At 35.7% G+C, this 14,970-nt stretch overlaps 1 protein-coding gene across 1 annotated transcript in view; it reads left to right on the top strand.

The window, feature by feature from the left end:
* The window catches only part of LOC150089683 (glycerol-3-phosphate acyltransferase 1, mitochondrial-like), a 226,456-nt gene that overhangs the window by 191,779 nt on the left and 19,707 nt on the right, over positions 1-14,970 (top strand). Inside the window, exons 19-20 of the mRNA XM_090368730.1 lie at positions 1,078-1,191; positions 10,088-10,211. Coding sequence (XP_090224856.1) covers positions 1,078-1,191; positions 10,088-10,211 — 238 coding nt within the window. The remainder of the gene's footprint in view (positions 1-1,077; positions 1,192-10,087; positions 10,212-14,970) is intronic.

Below are 14,970 nucleotides of genomic sequence, written 5' to 3'. Positions count from 1 at the left end.
GGCCACATCTTGAGTACCGCATACAGGTTTGGAGGCCTCATTTTAGGAAGGATGTGGAGCTGCTTTAATGAGACTGATTACAGGAAATAGGGGAAGTTCTTACCAAGAAAGGCTTCAGTTCTGCAGATTGCAGCATCTAGAGACTAGGCACCTGTGAGGCAAATTGATTGAGGTAAGGCTTTGAATGGATTGAGCAATCTTGCTCATACTGTGCAATGAGGGGGCATAACTAGTTTTTCCTTGAATGAATTCAAGGAAAAACTAGTCTAACTGTGGAGGGTGAAATTGGAGGTTTTTTTTGTTTTTTTTTACTGATCCTGTATAAGCTTGCTTTCTTGCATCTTTTGATACTACTAATACTCATACTACACTTAGTCCTATTGAAGACTAGAGGAATTTCAGTCTTGGTTGAGTTGGTGGATCTCAAGCTTAAAGAATCAGGTATTGAGCAATTCTAGGGTTTTTCAGTCAGCATAACATGCACATCAGCCTGTAAACACAATGCAGTACAGAGGGTAATATGAACTACAACATTAAGCCTGTAATTTCCTTCAGGTCTGTGAGCATTTTGCACCTGGGTCATGGACTCTATGTAAAAGAGGATATCAAAGGTGGAGGGAAATAAAATAAAAACACAGCATAAAGCGAAATACAGTAAAGTTAATTTAAAGAGTTGACTGCAAAACACAAATCTTGGAGACAACTAGTTGCACAATACCTTCTTTCAGTTTTACTGAAAAAACATTTCTCAAAATTCAATTATATTTTTAATCACAGAAGCTATAAGACTTGATGTCTGTCATTGCTTGGACATTATCAGAGTCATATTAGACGAGTTTCTGTATTCTTCAAATTGTCCAACTTACTGAAAAAAAAAAAAGAAAAAAAAAAGGAATCTCTTCATCAGTTTTTAGGATTTCATTGTTGTCTTTTTTTTTTTTTTTTTTTTTTTTTTGGGCAGATAAATTTGTATTATAACCAGGCAAGGAATAGCTTATGTTAATTGTGTAAAGCAGTTTATTTGCTTATTTATATTTAAGATTTCTCTAATTATGTGGTAAATTTTTAACCATTTAGGAAGTACATGATCATGGTGATGAAACTCGTGCTTGGGCAAATCGATTTGCTGCCAGTTTAGATAACAGTGGTGAGGAAGAAGACTCCCATGTTGAAAGGGATGTTGAACTGAAGGTAAATATTAAAACGGTGAATGACTTTGACTTTATAAAAATGAAATTCCTAATTCACATTTAACCTTTATTCCAGGTAGTTTCTTTGCAAAGCATATTCATTTTCATGCCATGTATATCTTGATAATCATTAGGAATTGATGTGTACCCCACATAAATGTATTTTTTTTAACAGTGATGTATTTTTTTTAACACTACTTGCTTTAACTAAAACTGTTCCAGACATTTTCAAGACTACAAATCAAATACAATAAATAACTATAATCCCATCTTTCTTGTTCTTCACTTCAACCAAAAATTAAATAATTTCACTTGGGATGATAGGATAATTTACCTACTTGCAAACATTATTTAATGAACAAATTTTGGCAAGTTTGTTTCCAGAAAATAATTAAGCCTTTTTCTAGTGATAATAACGTTATTAACATGGTTAATCTCAAATGTATTTTCAATATCAGCTTCAAATATTTGTAAAGCTACAGAAATATTAATGATCCTACTTTTCATTCAAATTGGACTGATTCAAATGCTCTCTTCAGAATGTCTATGTATACTATATGCAGGAAATGGATCCTCAGTGAACTTCATTTATCAGGGTTTTCTTCCTTTTTTTTTTTTTTTTTTTACTTTAATGCACACAGAATAAGGTATGAAGATTCCCATATTGAAATATGGGAATAATGAATTATGATGCATAGAGATAAAAGATTAATCAGCCATTGTAAGGACTATAAAATACAAAGAAACACTTAAAACAAGTAAATAAGAACTTAAAAATAAGATAAAATAAATAAAAAATAAAAATAAGCACTTAAATATAGGCACTTAAAGCAAGTAAATAAAGCTGTTTACTGTTAATATGGCCATTTTCAGTTTTTCGAGTAACACAAAGTTTATTCCGTCTAACATATAATAAATCCATAGTAAATGATATGGGAGCCAATATACTTAGAGCATGCTGAAGAAAAAATAATTATGCTATGGTTTATAATGATAATCGGGCATTTTGTTTAAAAATGAAAATCACAGTAAATTTAAGATAAATTTTCCACATATATAATGCCAGACAAATTAATAGTAACTACCTGTTTCATCCTATTTGTTTTATTTTTTGCATGTTTATTTATTTATTTTTTTTTTTATGAACAAAAAAGCTACGGGCACTATAAAATTCATATTCTTATGGTAATATTGATTGAAAAAACAGATTACACTGAAATGGAGGGAGGGAAATAGCTGTATTTAAAAAAAAAAAAAAAAAGTCTTATTACTCACCTAAAACTATAATTAATATTTTCTCTGATACTGAAGAGAGCAAATAACAGTCTTACTCTGATGTCTGTACATGGTGCACCAGGTTTTTTAAATGTTTCTTGTGATAGTTCATGATACCATATTCTAATTACTACTTCCACCAACTTTTGTTATGGCAGTTCTTTTCATTAATTCTTTTTTAATTGCATCCACAGATTTTCTGGTGGGGTTGAAATCCAGACCAAGATAATGTTTTATTTTTGTATAGCAAAAAGTTGCTATGACTCTTTTGCTGAGGGTATCATTTGAAAAGAAAGAACACCTTTGTATATTATGTCATTCAGTGCTGACAAAGAGCTTCATTCTTTCTGTACCATTATCTGAAAAATATCCCCAGACAATCAGGGTTAGGAGACTTTGTTGGTCTTGATCACGCACGAAGCATTCAGAGATATATTGCATCTGTGAAAAACATTACAGAAATTGCTGTAACTTTATTTTTCATTTTTGAAGTGTATACTGTTACTCTTATTTCAGTTCCCTGATATTTTGTTATTTTATTTAAAATTTTTTAACCATTTGTGCATATAAGGTTTTTCACGTATCAGCCGGTGTGTATATATACACAGTAGAGTGTCAGTTATCTGGAATAATTAATGTCAGACCTCTTCCGGATAATCGAATGTAAGGTAAGAAATAAATGCTGTTATAATGTATTAAGGTAAAAGAAAATTACTTTAAATACCATGAAAATAACAAATTTGTTTAATTTAAAAAATACAGTAATAATAATAACTTATACATAAAAATTCACACATATTCGTATAGGTATTTATTTGACTGCAAATTTTATGTGGAAAAAAATTTAAAGTAATTTTTTAAAATAATGTTTGATCGTTTTTTGTTTTGTTTGTTGTGACTTTTTTTTTTGCTGCTAAATCTTTCAAGTTCTTAAAAATATCAATTTGGTTATATCGCATTCTTCCTGGTTTTTTCCCCATTTCAATGCTGTTTCTAATGCCATAATAGCTTTGCTACTTCTTGGCCCTGGATTTTCTTCATTAGGAACTTCCTCTTCTTCACTGTAATGGTCAGAAGTTTCTTCTTTCAAATGAGCAGAGACAATGATCATCTGCTAACATTTAAAACCCTTAATCGGGGGCATCAAAAAAAAAGCCATTCATCAGTGTCTTTTTTGTCACAATCCTCACATCCAGGAATGATGGAAAGAATTTTAACAAATTTTTCCTTTGGGAGTGAGTTTGGGCAAATATTTTCGTTACATGTTGTTCCTGAAACAGCCTCTGGCTAGAATTTTCTCCATCCCCAGTCAAATGTTAGTTCAGAAACATCACTCCACACCTCAGCAACTATAAAAACTAATTCCAAAATGTTAAAATTTTTATAAACAAAATGATACCTTCTGAATCTTTGTCAGAAAGAAGCAAACATCATAGTAGCCTTTTTCTGTAAAATCTTTTAAGTCTCAATGCCTTGGTCTAAAGGCTGAATTTTTATGGGAAAAATTAAAACTTGAAAATTTGGATCAATGCCGTTAATGTTTTTTCTCACTTGGATGGGAAGTTGCATTATTTATTTCTGTCTGTTTTTTTAACTTCAGGAATACAAAAATTTATGCCGACCGGGCTAGCCGAGTGGGTAAAGTACCTGCCCGGCAACCCAAAGGTCGCGGGTTCGATTCCCGCCTCGGGCTTGGATCAAAGTACTGCAAAAACCTTGGGAGGTGCAATATGGCCACAGAAGCCGATGCACCAACAACTACCAAATCAAAAAAAAAAAAATTTATAAACCAATCTCGGAAAACAGAAATATTAGTAGAAACATCCATCTAGGCATTTTTCTGATTTTCATGCAAAACAGGAAAATTTGATTTTTAAATGCTCTCAATTTTTTTGACTTATTGATAACAAGCACAAGCAATCTGTGCATCCTGGTAGCATTTGCATACATAGCAATTGTAACTCGCTCTTTTCTCATCTTAAACCTTGGTGCAGATTTCTCTTTTAGTGGCTAGAGTTTTTCTCAGTAATGCTTTCCATAATAAGTCTGTCTCATCAACCTTATAAACGTTTTCTTTCTTGTATTTTGCTATAACTGAAGCAAACTTACTTGTAAAGGATGCTGCTGCTGATTCATCTGCAGAAAGTTTCTCACCTTGAATATCTAGTTCACGTATACTGTGTCTCGATTTAAATTTTTTCAGCCAACCTGTGCTTGCCTTAAAATTTTCACTACCTCTTAATTTTTGATTAAAATCTAATGCTTTTTCACATAATATTGGTCCAGATTTTGGCTCACCTAAACTTCGATTCTACGGAAGTGAATGACTAAACTCTTGGTTTCCTTGAAAACCCATTAGTCCTAATCCAATGACCACCAAATACAAGGATGCGGAAAGGTCAGGGAATGACCACCGCATATCCCTGGAGCAATATGGCCTTAGTTGCTAATGCTCCTAAAAACCAAATAACACAACAAACCTAATCCAACATTTCACCAGATATACGACTTAAAAAAACAGATAGAAATGCACTACTTGTTACATAATAAACATTTGAATCAAATACTATCATCAATAAAAAAAGAAGAAAACTCAGCCTTTCAAATTATCCAGGATAACTTACTTCTGAATAACCAGCATTCTATTGTATATAAGATAATGTATCCATTTATGCACAAATTATCAAGAAATATTCAAATGCCATTTTCTTATCAGTATTTCCAAATAATTGTAGACACACTTTAGAATAGATGATGGTAAGAAAATATATTTGAAAATCAGAAGAAGAAAAATTACTATTAGTTGCATTTGTTCAATTTGGGCATATAGAAGCCAAAATTTGAATAAATTCTCTAGAAAATTTTATAGGAAACCAGAAAACAACATAACACAAATGCAAAGACAAGGAATCACCAGCCTGGGACAGGAGGCTACAGAAGAAGATAAAGAGATGACATTGAGGATAGGCCAACCGACCCAGTACCAGTGGGGGTAACAAAAGTAAGAAGCTCATCAAAAAGGTGAAGGTCATCCTCAAGGAAGAAAGTCACACTGAAAACCCAAGACCTATAATCAGAGGAGCGAAGAATGCCTTGACACCTTCAAGCGGAAACTCTTAGCACTTGGCAAGAGACTTTGTGATTATAGGGTGGTGGGGGGGGAGAGGGAGAGAGAGAGAGAGAGAGAGAGAGAGAGAGAGAGAGAGAGAGAGAGAGAGAGAGAGAGAGAGAGAGCGCGCCCAGTGGAAAACAGACAACAGGATTTGATGAAAACCAGAGAGCCTTCTACAGGAAAATCAGGCAAGAGGAGAAGGAAGGCAATGGACTCCCCTCCCAAAAACTGGAAGGCACTGGAACAGGGCAACCTGTGGAGTAGCAAAGTTAGCCACAATGGCTGTGCCCCGTGGCTATATCTAGAAAGAAACAAAACCAAGAATGTACAAGAGATGGCAGAATGGGAGTTTTGAGAGGAGGAAGTACAACAGTTGATCAGAAAGTCCCACAACTGGTGAATCCCAGGAATAGATAACATCCACAACTACTGGTACAAGAAGTGCAGCTGCACACACACAAACATGCAGCGGAGCAGTTCACCTATCATAAGCACCCTGATACAATCCCAGTCTCTGACTCAAGGAATCACTAAGGACAAAGGCAAACAGAAACCCATATCCAGTGAAGTACAGACTGATCACCTGTCTCTCAGTAATGTACAAGATCCTGACCAGGAAGATATCAGACCACTTGGAGAGCCAGAAAACCATGGCCGAGCAGCAGATGAGCAAAGGATGTAAAGAGCAATTGATCATTGACGTGGCGGTTATGGAGGAAGCCTACAAGAATCTGCATCCTGTACAAGGCCTACATTGAATCCCATAGGGCCTTCCACTCAGTGTCCCATAGCTGGCTGATAGAGACACTAAAGATCCACAAATTCAACCCGACACTGACACACTTTCTAGAAGCAACCATAGCGAAGTGAGGATCATAGTGAAATGGACCACCATCAAGATCAAGAACATCACAACCAGACCAATATCCATCAGAAGAGGAATTTTCCAGGGAGCTGCTGTGGGCCCACTATAGTTCTGTCTAGCATTCAATGCACTGTCCACCATGCTCAATAACAGCAAGTAAGGATATACCCTAAAAGAAGGTAGGAATAACCTGTACACCCTCTCTCACCTGATGTACATGGATGACATCAAACTCTAAGCCGCAACTGAAAGTCAACTCCAACAGCTACTCCAGATCATCAAAGAGTTCAGCACTGACATCAGGATGCAATTTGACCTAGAGAAATGCAAGACCCATGGATTGCATCAAGGGTATTTGGTCGGACAAAACTACCAGCTGAAGACCTGTGAAAAGATTGAAGCCATGACAGAGGGAGCGACATACAAATATCTGGGGATGATGCAGGCCCACCAATTAGAATATAAGGAGATCAAGGCCTACCCGGCTGAGAAATATCATCAGAGACTGAGAAGCCTGCTAAAATCAAAGCTGAATGATAGAACATGTCCATAGCCATGAACACTTGCACAGTCCCAATACTACTGTATGCCCATAGCCATAAACACTTGTGCAGTTCTAGTACTAATGTATTCCTTCAAGGTCATAGATTGGACCAACACGGAGCTGGAGGAGATTATGAGATAGGCCAGGATAATAATGACCAAGAACCACCACCCAAAGTCGGCCATCAAGAGACTGCCCTAGCCCATAAAGCAGGAGGGAGGGGATTGACTGACCTCATTTTACCAGAGAAGTCAATTAAGAACCTGCAGGTTTACTTCCAAGAAAACACAGTGCCAATCTACCAAGCCATAAGACAGACAAACGACACATAACACTCAACAAGGAGACTACGCTGATACAAAGAAGAAACAAAGACAGAAAGATGGGCAAAGAAGACACTTCATGTCAGACACTACAATGACTGCACTCAAGACTACATAGATAAGATGGCTTCCATCGCTTGGCTCATGAAAGAAAGGCTCTTTCCCAAGGCTGAAGGATTAATGATCGCCATTCAAAATTAGGTAATCAATTCCAGGAACTACAAAAAATACATTGCCAAAGACCTCTTTTTTTACATCGATTTGTAACAGATGACATGTGTCATCTGTTACAAATCGATGCCACCTGCCCTCAGAAACAATCCAGCACATCACTGTAGGATGCAGGGTGATCACCCAAGCCACACTCAGAGACATGACCAGGTGCCCTGGATTCATGTGTTGATGTGGGATTTACTTAAAGATGTAACTACCATTAAGAGTAAATGGAAGAGCTTTTGTAAAGGTGACTACAGTGGTCTCAGACAGTTTTTAAATTCTGTACAGTAGGATCAACTGATGATGTTACCAGTGTGAATTCTAAATGGGAAGCCTTCAGGGACTTAATTTTGGAGGCTACTAGGCTTTTCATACCAACTAAAAAATACTGTTCAAGGTTTAGGCCTAAGTGGATGTTAGATGAATTAATGAGCTCATGGCAGAGAAAAAAAATGCATGGCATGCATATAAATTATCAGGTGACACAGAAGCCTATGGCAGATATAAGCTAGTCTGTAATCAAGTCACAAAGGAGGTTAGGCAGGTGAAGGCAGATTACGAGAAATCTTTGGCAAAGGATTCAAAGAAAACCAGCAGAGTTCTTTACTTATGTAAACTCTAGAAGGAAAGATTTAAGATATTGAAGATATTTGAAGAACAAATTGAAGATATTTCTTCCTAGGTGTGCAGAAAGATGGTCAAATTTAAAAATTCCGAATAGTTTTATTTACAGAACAGGCTAGTTTTGTACTACAAATGAAAATAGTTCAACATTCACTTCATAGATGGAGCCACATGAAGATGTTAACTGTTAAACAGTTGTCTAAGTTGATAAGGCATTTTTTTCTGATTAACAGTTTGCACATTCGCACAGTCGTGTCCTTTGTTTCAAAAAAATAATAATAGGACAACTAGAGAAAAACTGCTGTACCTGTTGCAAAATTTTTGCAACAGGTACAGCTAACTGTAGTTATTGCATACAATAGGCTTAATTGATCTGGTCTCAAATTGAAGGCGCCTCCGTAGCCAGGTGGGCAGGAGCAGCAGTGCGTAGCACACGCTTCTTGATTATACCGGGGTTCGATCCCGTGACCACCGAATACGGAGGATGCGGAAAGGTCGTGGAATGACTGCATATCCCCAGAACATTATGTTGCTAATGTTCCTAAAAACCAAATAACAACAACAACTCAAATTGAAGATATTTCTTTCTAGGTGTGCAGAAACATGGGAAAATATAAAAATTCTAAATAGTAAAAATCCCAAATAGTTTTATTTTATAGAACGGGCCAATTTTATTTGTATAGTTTGTAAATATTTTAGTCCTGCTGTTTCAGATGCAGCAGTATCCCTCATGCATTATGGAACCTGAAGTAAAAGGCCTTTTCCTATGTGACCTATATAAAAGCAAGTAAATAATTACACAGTGATATTTATTCCACCTTGAGAATGTAATGTGGTGGGGTAGCCAATGGGGAACGTGCGGGTCACTTGGTACAAGTGGGTGGGACAATTACATCACTGCAAATGCACAGGTAAATAATTACATAGGTCATTTCCTGATTAGATATCGATCAATCATAATGGCATAGTGTTTGGGTAAGGCACCACCTGTGGTTTCCCACATCTGTGCTACAGTACTCTGTATTCATCACAAGTACCCTTGTGATGAATACAGAACCTCTGTAAAAGCCAGAAAAATGTTGTGTGTTGCATGTGTAGTTTAGCATTAGGTCTCTTGTTCGTGCTGGCTTCTTGGCAGCAGGGCCCCTAGTGGGACTCCACATTGCCTGCCACCACTACTGGGGGGGGGGTTAGCCAGTCTGTCCACAGTACTCTGGCTGCCCTCCATCAGGGATCACCTGAGCTTCCTGATGGAGAACAAAAGAAGAAGAAAAAAAAAAGCATGAGTGAGGGAGATAGCTGAAGGATGGGAGTAGAAAGGGGGAGGAAGAACATCAGTGTGTTTCGAAAGGTGTGTCTTTTACGTAGAAAAAATTTGACTTACTCTGTTATACCTCTACATTTTAAGTAAGGGGTTGGCAAGTAGGGGGCAAAGTCCCCTAGTTGTTATTAATTCAAAATAATAATAATTTGTACTGAGATCTGTTTATTTTGTTAATTTAATAAAATAGCTGGTTAAAGTTAGTAAAATTTGGCTTGCATCCTCTATTAACTAACCTTGTCTTAAACACTTCAATTTTGGTAGGTCCTGGTGATTGAATGCTTAATGCAGATTTTACTGTAACTGATTTCCCCCCCCCCCCAGCTAAAGAAGGAAAAAGAATAAAATTTAAAAAAATACACTCGAAGAATATATATTCATGAGTAAAAAAAATTAATAAAATAAAATGATTAATTTATTAATCATTTTATTTTATTAATTAGATTAAAAAGATTAACTTTAGTTAATCTTTTTATGCATTTTATATTAGAAAAATTTAGACTTCTTTATATATTTCTTTCAGTACAGAAAAAATGTATACCAATATAGTAAGTTCTGCATAGCCAAATGACTTTATTGTAAAATCAGTTTTATTTTTATCCATATTCTGCTTTCAGATTAACCTTCAAGAGGAGAGTATAAATGCACTTCAGTTTTTAAGATCTGTACTGAGTCCTTACATTGAATCTTATTGGTTGGCAGCATGTTCTTTGCTTAAGCTGGTTCATACAGAAAAAGAAGGTAAAATATCTGAATTGTAATGACGTAAAATGTAAAAGATTAATTAAAAAATTAAAATGTAAGTTAATTACTGTTTCTTTACAGGCAGAAGATCAGGGTATCTGATATGAGACTAATTCCATTCTAGTATTTGTTTGGACTGTGTATGAAATACGGGAATCTCTTGTCAACTGTGAGGGAGGGAGTATGTTCCTGAAAAGTACTGCATTTGGCAAAACTGTGTTATGAAAAATCATGCTACTATTGAAAGCTTAAATGGATCAAAGCATGTGTACAGAAAGTTATGCTTTTTTATATAATATTGCTCACTTTTGATGACATGAATTTTCCAACCAGGAAAAAATAATAATTATGTGATAAAATATATGAAAAAATGCAGAAAATTTAATTTTCCATTTATACGATATAAATGCAGTGTTCATTATATAAGGAAACATAAATGTTAATCTACTTTACTGTAAACAAACATGGTATTCTTACAAGATACCATGTTTGACATTATTCCATTTATACGATATAAATGCAGTGTTCATTATATAAGGAAACATAAATGTTAATCTACTTTACTGTAAACAAACATGGTATTCTTACAAGAGTTTTGAAAACAAGTCTAAAATATGTCTGAGGGGTCATCGATTGGCATGTTAATGATTTTTTGCAGACCATGAATGATCTGAATCTGGATGAATTTTTTTTTTTTTTTTTGCATCTACAATCCTTGTAGAGCCTTAGCCTCCTTAACAGTACTTCCTTCACTAGCCCCTGACTGCAAAAACTCAGGTCATCTTTTATGTCATTGAGCCATCTCTTCTGCAGCCTTCCTGCCCTTTGCTTTCCATTTTTAGTGCATGACTTTGACAGTAGCTCTGTTCTCTTCCATCCTCTCAATGTGTCCCAACCATCACAATCTTCTTTTCCATATTGAAGGCCTATATCTGGTAACAGATCTAGGCCTTCGTAAAGCTGATACAGTTCTCAGTTTGTTTTTATCCTATGCTGACCGTCTTCATTGACTGTCCCCGTATATTTTCCCAAGGACCTTTTTCTTTGTGTGTTCATTAAGAAGAATCGTTAATGTTTTTAAATCCTCTAATGCAAAAGTATTTTTCTTTTCCTGAAGCATATTTATTATTCTTTCAGATTGATCACATAAATGTGGGCAATTGAAGGTGAACAATACCTGCAGTGAGAAATCATATTTTGTATTATACAAAATGCATGACTGTTGAAGCACAGTCATCGGGCTTATAACACCTGTTCCCCCCACCCCAAGGTGTAGCAAAGTGGATTGCATGTGTTCCCACAACATGATTAAAGTTATTGCATAAAGTCATTTTTCATATTTAAAGATACTGTATACAGTATAATGATATACACTATCACGTTTTCATTATAACAATGTTTGTCTGTATTGGCAGAGTTTTGAATTAGACAAGCTATTCATAATTGACATGATTCATTTCAAATTTCACTATAGATGTATTTTGAATAATCTGTACAAAAATGCATGCAGTACAGCCTTCAAAATTTATCACATTTTGAATAATTCAATATCAAATTAGCAAGGGTGTGTGTGCGTGTGTTATAGATTCTTATTTCAGTTGTGCACACGTGTATAGGCACTCCCTGACTTACGTGAGGGTTGCGTTTGAAGCAAAAAAGAAATGTTCAACGAACAAGTAAATAGAATTATTTATTCCTTTTTTTTATTTCATGCATAGGAAAAATTTCAAAATTATAAAGTTACAAAAAAAGGTAGGGGAATAATAAAAAGGAATAATACTCCAGCTGATAAGTACGCCACTGTAGAGGTTTGAGGGCTGTGGAAATTTAGTTCTTTTATACGCACACTGTCCCTTATAATAGTATTCACTGTTGAAGCAGGGAGACCTAATTCCCATGCGATAGATGACAAACTTTGTCCTGCTTCATACTTCTTAATTAATTATCTTCATTTCTAAATCAATTTTGTTTCGTTTTCTAGCACTGCCAGCACTTGCACTTTCCTTTGGTCACTTTCCCTTCATCATTGTAATAAGTAAATAGGAATGAAGAGAAGATTCTGAAAATTTATTTGTTTTTTATATGATTGCAGATTTCAGTGAATGGAACACATTTCACCATAATAACATAAAAACCCACACAATTCAAGTTATTGGGATTATATCAAGATCATATCATATTTGCAATAATCTCCTACCCGTTTATAATAGATCGCACTAACAGAAAATTCCAATAAACTGGAAAGTGCAAATTGTTTTTATTGTTTTATGGTCATGACCTCCAGAAATTTTCTTTAGAAAAATATCAAAAAAGGCGTTCAAAATTGATTCTTATAACGGAACATATGATAACGGTGAAAGGGTAGCACTCCATTATAAAAATGACCTTTTAGAGAGATAAATAGCTTAGTTATATAGTGAAAATTTCAACTTCTGAGGTCTAGAAATGAATTAAAAAAAAAAAAAAAAAAAAAAGTGTTATTGGGTTCACATCGTGATATTTTCACAATACCTCCATTTATTGCTATGGGATTCAAAATACGGTTCCATGATTTTTTTAAAGTTTACACTGGTCGGCAAACACTTGCGTGAAGTCGAATTTACGGAAGTCGAGTATTACATAAGTCACTGAATGCCTGTATGTGGGCATATACACCGAGTGATCACTGAATTATGACCACCTACCTAATACTTTGTAGGTCCTCCTTTTTGCCCGCAGTACAACAGCTATCTGACATGCCATTGATTCAACAAGATGTTGGAAGCATTTGGGAGGTATGGCCAAGCAAGCTGTGTGCAACGTGGCTAGCAATGCAGGTATGGAGTTGATTGGTGTATCCAGACACCTGGTGTGCCTTTTCATAGTGTCCACACAAGTGCTCTATGGGATTGATATCGGCGAAGTTCAGAAGCCAATCGATATGCTGGAAGTCAGAACTGTGTTCCTCAAACCATTCCTGCAAATCAAGGGCCCGATGGCTCGGTGCATTGTCATCTTGGAAGACACCATCACCATTTGGGAAAAAGTGTAACATAGCGGGGTGTACACAGTCAGCAAGCATTGATGATAGCAGAGACCAGTGATATATTGTTCCACATGCACCAGGGGTCCAAGTTCCTTTCAGCGAAACATGCCCCACACCATACAACAGTCTCTACCAGCCTGCACTTTTGATACCATGCATGATGGATGAAGAGCCTCGTGTTGTTGACACCAAATCTGTACACGACCAACCACGATGTGGTTTAAATAACGTGACTCATCCGACCAGCACACCTTCTTCCAGTCTTCTAACATCCAACTTGCATGCTCTTTGCACCAGTCGAGTCTTTTACACCGATGAACCTTGGTTAGGAGAGGATGCTGTGGGGGTCGTCTGCTGGTATAGCCCATACGTGTGATGCACGATCATGCCAGATATTGTTCCGGTTGGCCCGTGTTGTATTGGCTAGTCAACTTTTTAAAAGTGCTGCGCCTGTACAAGTCGTCAGACCCGGAGCTCACCTCTAACATCAACCTTTTGCCGTCGGGTTGTTTGACCATTTTGGCGCCAGTCCAGCTACACTTTAACAACGGCGGCTCTCGAACGCCCCACCAGTTCAGCCTTTTGGGAAATTGAGGCATTAGCTTGTCAAGCTCCCACAGTCTGTCCTTTATCAAAGTTCGATAAATCCTTCCTTTTACCCCTCATGCTCAGAATTTTACTACTTACTTGAACCATGGGACAGCCATGCAACATAATGTTCTTCTGTTGCATGGCTGTCCTACAAACTCCAAAAATCAACAATATTTTGTGAAACCCACCTACAAACCAATAACATTAAGATCACTGCATGCGTTCCAACCATAATCCTGGTATTTTATAGCATGTAGAACCCTAGACATGCTTTCGTGACTTTAAGTCCAACTGAATGAAACATAGGAACTGATGGAAATTCGTTGCCATTATGAAGAAAAACTGCTTTTAAACTTAGTTTTGAGGCTTTACATTACTGGCTAGATTATGCAAAATTGGCATATTTTTGGTAAAATGTAACTCCCTCTATATTTAATAAATGTGATGTGAAACTATCATGGTGATTTTCGAAATCTGTGCATAAAAATTGGTTAAAAACAGCATTTAATTTCTTGGAGATAAAAATTGTGTTTGCTAGTGTAATTAATTAAAGTACAAAGTATGAATGCCATGGATCTACACAAAACTATTGAACAGCAAACATTGAACAGTAATTATTACATAAATTTGTATTATTGTATGAGTTAATATGACAGCATAATTTATATTATAACATTTATTTTACTTTTTGTGTGAATTCATATTGTTATTTTAATGCTTTGCATTTGTTCTGTATTTTAAACTTTTAATTACTAGTTTTCAGTACCCCAATAACTAGTTGAAATAGTTTTTGGGTCCTGAAATGAAAGGACCCAATAACTATTTCAATAGTAATGAAAGCAAGTAGAAAGAAACAAATAAAGAAGGCCAAAATCAAATAAACTAAACCTAGTGGGGAGTGAGAAAAAATAATAAGAGTGCTGTAGAATGTCCAAAAAAAAAAGAAAGGGAATGTAACTTTTGTTTGTGAAAAACCCAAGTACATTATTTATATTCTTCATTTGTGCATCTTTAGCTTTCTGTTGGCTATTATTTCAACACTTTGAATTGTTAGGATACTTGAAGGCTATTTTAAAATCTTTACCTAATTTTGCCTTCATTAGTAAAATTGCTAGATGTTTTCCTTTTACCCTATAGCAA

This window comes from Mastigoproctus giganteus, chromosome 2 (genome assembly GCF_048544385.1).
Source record: "Mastigoproctus giganteus isolate SK-2022 chromosome 2, ASM4854438v1, whole genome shotgun sequence".
Classification (NCBI taxonomy): domain Eukaryota; kingdom Metazoa; phylum Arthropoda; class Arachnida; order Uropygi; family Thelyphonidae; genus Mastigoproctus; species Mastigoproctus giganteus.
Note: the sequence above shows the minus strand (reverse complement) of the source record. Positions and strands in the feature narration are given on the sequence as shown.